Genomic DNA, 7,146 nt, shown 5'->3' with positions numbered 1-7,146 from the left:
CTATAACGTTGAAGGGTTGACGGTACAATGTGCATGTCACACATAATGTTTCTAATTGGATTGATTTGGGATTCCTTACTAATTTTATTTTCTCTAACGGTTTTATTGAGGTATAATTGATATGCAAGAAACGGCCATACTTAAAGTACACAATTAGATCAGTTTTAACATACGTCTATACCCATGAAACCATCACCAAGATCAAGACAATTCAACACTGATAAAGTTTCCTCCTGCCCCTTCACAATCCTCTCGCCCCACTCCTCCTTGCCTGTGTTCTCCCATCTCCTGTCCCCTGGCAATCACTGATCTGCTTTCTGTCACTACACATGGGTTTGCATTTCCTAAAATTTTATGTAAATGCAATCACATATTATGTTCCTTTTTCTTTCTGGCTTCTTTTACTCAGCATAATTATTTTGAGATTCATCTATGTTTTAACATGTATCAGTAGTTCACTCTTTTTAATGCTGAGAAGAATTCTATTGTATGAATTTCTCTGTTCACCTATTGATGAGCATTGTAATGTTTCTACTTTAGGCTGTTACAAATAAAGCCGCTGTGAACATTCATATGCCTTTTTCTCAATATATGTTTTGTTATGTCCATGATAGGTCTCTGCTGAATACAACTGTAAGGATTTGTGCAGTCACTCAGTAGCTTTATAGTATAAATCATTTTCTCAGGCTATTGATGAATATTCTTCACATGGCAGAACCAAAAATCTTATTAAAATAAAGCTAAGACAAATTAAATCAATTTCTTTTCCCAGTTAACCAACTCTGTTACTCAATATTAGATTAGATAAATCGGACAGAGCAGTTTTCATTGTAAAGCCCTGTTGGTTGATATTCAGTAATCTGTTATTTTAAAAATGTTTACTAATTGATTTGACAACTGCTTTCAGGTATAAGGTTATATATATTTCAGTTCACCTAGTTAATTTATTCTGTTTTAAGGAGCCCTCATCTTGGTTTAGTTTCTTGACCAAATTATCATGCAATTTCTTCTTATAAAAGAGGAACTACTTTGAAAATTTCAGTATAAATTTGCATTTATAGAGTCTTAGCAAGCAAAAACGAATTATATTTTTCATATTTAAAACTTAAGCATCTGAATTGTCTATGGCCATGCCACCCTTAATAAGCCCGATCCCATCTGATCTCAGAAGCTAAGCAGGGTTGGACCTGGTTAGTACTTGGATGGGAGACCACCTAGGAAACAACAGGCATTATGGAGCAGAAAACAAACCATTTCTACTGTGCCTTCTCCATGTTCCTAACTTGTAAGCCATGAGAAATAATAAATAATTATTGTTGGTTTAAGCTACTCACTTTTGAGTGATTTGTTACACAGCAATTGATAACACATTCTGTCTATGCTTTGGTTTGCTTTTTGTTCTTTACTGAAAATAAAAATGCACAAGTCTCTCCCATCTTTTAAAAGCCCTCTAGCTATGGTTATGTGTCTCTTCTCTTCACAGCTGGTTTCTTAAATGAGTCATCTATACTTACTATCCTCACTCACAGCTTATTCACTAGTCAACACCCACCAGGCTCTGGAAACGAATGAGGTCACATTAACGGAAGTTCAGGCTTATTTCTCCCACTTGTAAAACACAAGACTTCAGCACCCCACCCTGCCTTCATGCTCTCTCCCATTCATTTCTGAGCAAAACCCACCCTAGCAGAAAGAGCCACCCCTGCCCCTGAGAAATTACATACAAAAAAACCATTATTTTTTGAGTGGACCGAAAAAGACACTCCTTCTAGAAAAAGACACTGTTTTTGGAGGGCTGATGCAGTCCTCAGTCGGAGTCCACGGCTTAGCAAGTGAAATGTGGGCTGGGTTTCTGCCCCTACTTGCTCCGCTTGGTCACATGTCCTTACACAGGGCCCCAGAAGCACTGGCTGTACAATCGTAGGCAGTAGCTGTGTTTCTGGGATGCTCAGCGCTTTCTTGCTCGTGCCCGTTGACATTTCTCTGATGGGCTGCTCTGTCTCCGTGTGGATGACTGTTGTCCATAAATTGTCTAACAGGTAGCATCTTGTGAACCACCTAAACTGGTCACCCATTCCAGCCCGGAGGGCTCCCCAAACTATAGAATCCTTGGCATCCGGAAATAGAGCTGTTTTCCCACTCCTTCCTGTGTCAAAGCTGTGGCCCGATCCTCAATGAAATGTGGAGAACGGCCTGTCTGCCCCACCGTGTGGCACAAAGGCTACTATAAAAAGAGATCTTGCAGCGGCATCCTCGTCTACTCCTCTTCACAGGGTCCAGAACCAATCATGGGGGATGACCACGGCCAGGAAACAGTGCAGCCCTCTCCATGGACACCCTCTTTCTTTTTTCTGCACACCTCCCAGCATCGACATGCAAATCTCCCTTCTACAATCCCCTTTTGCCCTTTATGAAACTGGCCTGCCCCCAGTCTTCAAAAGTCGTCTGGGGATCCCCCAAAGGAACTTTATAATAGCAAGGTAAGTAAAACTCCTAAACACCATTTTTGCCCACATTAGCCAGACATCTGGGCGGAGAATATAGTTCAGAGTTTCAATTCCCTAGAACATACTAGCCCTGTTACGAGATTGTGGAAATATTTCGATGATACCAGGTCTCCAGAAGTGTGATAAGTTACCTTCTGTCTCCACTGGGAGAACACAATTTCACGCTAGAGGAGGCTAGGGAAATGCATGCTTATGCTCTAAAAGGCTGTTTTCACACTCTCAGAAGACCAAAACACGGCAAACATGTTACATCCAAAGACATCCAAAAATTAAGTGAGAAACCTCAGGATTTGACTACAGTTGACCCTTGAACATTGTAGGGGTTAGGGGTGCCAATCCTCATGCAGTCAGAAATCCAGGTATAAATTTTGACTTCCTCAAAACTTAACTACTAATAGCCTACTGTTGACCGGAAGCCTTGCCGATAACATAAACAATAGATGAACACATATTTTGCATGTTATACATATTAGATACTGTATTCTGACCATAAAGTAAGTTAGAGAAAAGAAAACGTTAAGAAAATTGGAAGGTTTGTCTGAGAGTTTTTCAAATTATCACAACTCTCCAAAACATTTTCCAATCTATTTAGTGAAAAAAAATCTGTATATACATGAACCTGTGCAGTTCAAATTTGTGTTGTTCAAGGGTCAACTGTATTTGCAGTTCACATTGGGGGTACATGGTCAATCTGCGACACGCTGCAATCTAGGAAGAAAGGTCCCTTTTGCAATGAGTGGTTCTAATTTGGAAGACCCCAAAGTATTATTAATTACGTTACTGTATTATTATAGTAAAAGTCTTATGAATTATTGTAACTGAATCTAAATTTTCCCAATGAAACATACCGTACGCTTCCCCCCACCCCTCGCCGCCATCAGCTTTTGAACACGAAATTAATAAATTCTTTGGTTATTAATCAGGTAAAAAGCTTTTACATTTTTGATCTAGGTTGAATAAACTCAGTGGTATTAAAAAGACTAGAGTTTTGCAAGAGAAAAGGAAATTCTATTTTTCCCAAGATGATATTCTTGGATATCACTGTCAAAATGTTATCTGATAGGAAAAAATTGCAGAAATGATTAAACTTCTTGTGTATTTAATGGATTTTTCTTTTTCAGCATTAACGAGCACAAGTCCTCAAACTCTTGTGAAGCAGATCAGCTTCCTTTTTAATTTGAATAAAAATGAAATCCTCAAAAATAATACTGATGGCTACTAAAATTCAACATTTTAAAGAAAATATTTTAATAATACATACTTTATGGATAATTTTACATTTAAAATCAAATGTGTCTGGATTATTCTAAGTCCTCTGATATAAATGTGGCATAATGAAAAATTGTGTTTAGAATATTAATTTTGATAGTTCAAGAAAGAGGCCAGTTAGACAGAATTATCAATCTATAACTTGGATACTGGTTCCTCGATGCTAGAAGGAATTCTCTTTGCTGATTTCCTCTTGGGATATCTGGGTGTGGTTTATTTTCTTCTCTGGCTAGAACCAAAATATGCAGGAAAATCTTCTATTGCTAAAATTTCTTGTTCTCATAAACAAGCTTAAGGAAAAAAAAAACAGCAGATCAAGTCTGGCTTCATCGTTTGCTTATTTTATACTGGTGCATAGATTGGATTTTTTCCAGGTTAACAAAAATAAAGCCACAGGGAAGATATACGCAGTAGTGTATTTAAGCTACCAGCTCACACACATTTTAATGGCTGGAAGTATATAAGAAATATGAAGGCGGAAGAAAAACAGTAAGCAGTTATGAAACATAACAAGGTTTCTTATTCTTTATTAGTTTAAAGGAAGCTAGAACCTGATAACAATATGCCACATACGGTTCGGAAACAAAGGCTGCTTAGTTATTTATTTTGCATTTGCTCCTTTTAGGAAGTGAGAAAAAAACAGCTTTATTGGCACTCGAGTTTACTGTCAATTAAAATCCTTATAAATTAGAAAACATCTCATAAAACAGAGAAAATGGAAAAAATTTCTTCAGAAAAAAACTTTTTCAAGTACACTTTTTTTTTTTTTTCTACAGTGCCTCGGATTTTGTGATCAATCTTCTAAGACCACTTAAAATAATAATTCGACCTCTCTGTTCCTGTTTAGGATAATACATGAGTGTTTTTTCCTTTGGCGCAAATAAGAGGAAAAAATTATACTTGCTTAGTCTTGAGCATTGAACGCTCTTGCCCCTCCCCCGAACCCTGCCATTTGCTCATGTCCCACATGAATAAAAGGATGCCACTTAGAAACCGGGGCCTTGCTGCCATTGTATTTTTTCTCATTAAAATTCAAAGTATTAAGCACAGTTGAGTACATCCATGCACACATGACATACCGTTATCACATACCGGAAGCACCAATCAAGAGCATTGAGCAAATCTCAGTTCATAACATCATTAAAATGCATTGTACACTGCGGCTCAGAAAGGCTTTGTCAAAGAGGATAATGACAGCCTGTCAGAAGAGCACAAACAGAAATTTATATTAAATTGTCCTTTCCCTCCTTTTTTTAGTATGGGAATTTAGTCGCCTTCCCAGTATACGTAAGGGCTCGGAGCTTAACTTAAAAGGCTTCCAGGTTCTTAAGACTGTGAACGGTTACCAAAAATAGAGTATTTATTAAAAAAAAAAAAGGGTAATGGTAAGTGAAATATTTGAGTAACTAGGTAGGGGTATAGGAATCAAGCACAACATAAGAAAAGAAAAGAAGATGGAGCTCAGGAGTGTAAAGGTCGCCAGAACTGTTAGTCACAAGGCGGAGTGTTTAATTTGGAACGAGTCAAATAAAAGCATTGCTTTCTTTTCCTTAAGAACCTTCGATATTCTCTATGTTATAGTCTCAGAAAAGAAAGCTCTCTCATTAAAACATTTTTTCTTTTCTATCCTGCTGAGTGAAGACGCCGGAGGAGACAAACTTTAAACGCTGGCTTCCTGAGTGTAGTTAGAAGGGTGATGTTATCTGGAGGCTCGATGGTGAGAATTTAATTCTTTAGACTCGATACTTTTCTTTGCCGTGTTCATTGATCACGCATATGTGCTGAAACAATAAAAATTAATATTTTTTCTTTTTCAATTACAGTTGACATACAGTATTAGTTTCAGGGGTACAACATAGTGATTAGACATGTAGACAACTCACAAAATGATCACCCTGATAAGTCTAGTACCCATCTTACATTTTACATAGTTATTACAGTATTATTGACTGTATTCCCTTAAAAATGCATCAGTTTCTTAAGAAAATATCAGGTGCAGAAAATGTTATGGAGTAATAATAGAATATCATCTCATAATTGGTTACTGTTTATCTAAATGTATGTGTATTTATGTGTGTGTGTGCATGTGTGTGTGTATATTTTACATATATATAAAATCTAAAGAGACCCGTTCAAATGCTTGACAGAACTTTCTTCATTGTTTTGGTTTTGAGCCCTTTTCTGAATTTGGTTCCCTAGGTCTGTAACAACCGGAAAAGCCGAGGGAGCAGTATGGTTGGCTGTGGTGGAGATAGAAGTCTCCTGCTGGTAAATTTACAGCCTCTACGGTGAATGAAGAAATGGCAATAAAAATAATATTGACTCTTATTTGATCCTTTTTAGGTAGCATAAAAAATGTGTCAGGAATATTTTTATTGCAAGCAACAGAAGTGGAATCGGGCTAATGTAGCAAAGGAGGGGGTTTTAATTGGTCGAATGCTGGGGTAGCTGACAGAAGCAAAGGAAGGCTGAGCGAGAAGCAACTGGAAGGTACAGGGGTGGCTCCAGACCTCAGCCCACACAGCCAGCTTAAGCCCCAAATCCCTTGGTTTCTGTGACTTTTGGTTTAAGTTTCTAATTCTTAGAAGAGAGAGTGAGAGACTTGCTGGTCCATTTTGGGTAAGATGTCTACTTCTAAATCATTCAGCATTGGTCAGGGTCACACAGCTGGGCTCCATGTCTATATGTTAAAACCATGGCTCCCAAACTGGCAATAATGATGAATAGCTGCATGCCACCGTAATTGGTACCTGATGGGTTTGAAGTACTGACATAAAGCAGTTTATAGAATATTGACTATTACTTTGGGTGGGTGGGCGTAGTCAACGACTTGGAGAAAAGTCAATACCAAGCCATAGTTCTGCTGTTAGCTTCCTTATTTCTTTAGTATAAAATAGAGATAGTCATAATTGCTTCTATCATCCTAATTCCTACCTTGTAGGACAGTAGGAGGAATGAATTGAAATTATGCATGCAAAATGCCCAGAATATTCCTGACATAGAAGATATTCAAGAAATGGCAGCCATCACTGCTACTATTTCAATATCTTTTAAAAAACTGATGTAACTATTAAACACAAACTTGTGAAAAGAGAAGTAGAGATTTGCACGCAACACTTACATTCAGATCTCTGAAGTATTCATTGTAATCTAAGGCATAACCCACCACAAATAAGTTTGGAATCTCAAATCCAGCATCTAAAAACAGAGAGAGACAGAGAGAGAAAGAGAGAGAGAGGAACAAGCTTTAGATAACATAGGTACGAAGCCACCATATGCTATTGTTGGCATTTCAACGGAGAGGACTATTCATGTAGGTAGAAGCAAATGAAAAAAGTGATAAGCAATGCATGAGCCCCGTAGGGACTGG

At 37.7% G+C, this 7,146-nt stretch overlaps 1 protein-coding gene and 1 pseudogene across 1 annotated transcript in view; one reads left to right on the top strand and one right to left on the bottom strand.

Annotated features, from left to right (window-relative positions):
* The first annotated feature begins 1,120 nt into the window (after window positions 1–1,120).
* Window positions 1,121–1,240, top strand: LOC111746245 (annotated as a pseudogene).
* Window positions 1,241–4,276: 3,036 nt separating this feature from the next.
* PRTFDC1 (phosphoribosyl transferase domain containing 1) overlaps window positions 4,277–7,146 on the bottom strand; it is an 86,060-nt gene continuing 83,190 nt past the window's right edge. Inside the window, exons 8-9 of the mRNA XM_011371028.2 lie at window positions 6,898–6,974; window positions 4,277–5,557 (exon numbers count right to left, since the gene is read on the bottom strand). Of these exons, the coding sequence (XP_011369330.1) occupies window positions 5,510–5,557; window positions 6,898–6,974 (125 nt within the window). The 3' untranslated portion in view covers window positions 4,277–5,509. The remainder of the gene's footprint in view (window positions 5,558–6,897; window positions 6,975–7,146) is intronic.

This window comes from Pteropus vampyrus, unplaced genomic scaffold (assembly GCF_000151845.1).
Source record: "Pteropus vampyrus isolate Shadow unplaced genomic scaffold, Pvam_2.0 Scaffold180, whole genome shotgun sequence".
NCBI classification, from domain to species: Eukaryota; Metazoa; Chordata; class Mammalia; order Chiroptera; family Pteropodidae; genus Pteropus; species Pteropus vampyrus.
The sequence above is the reverse complement of the archived record's forward strand: the minus strand, read 5'-3'. Positions and strand labels throughout refer to the sequence as shown.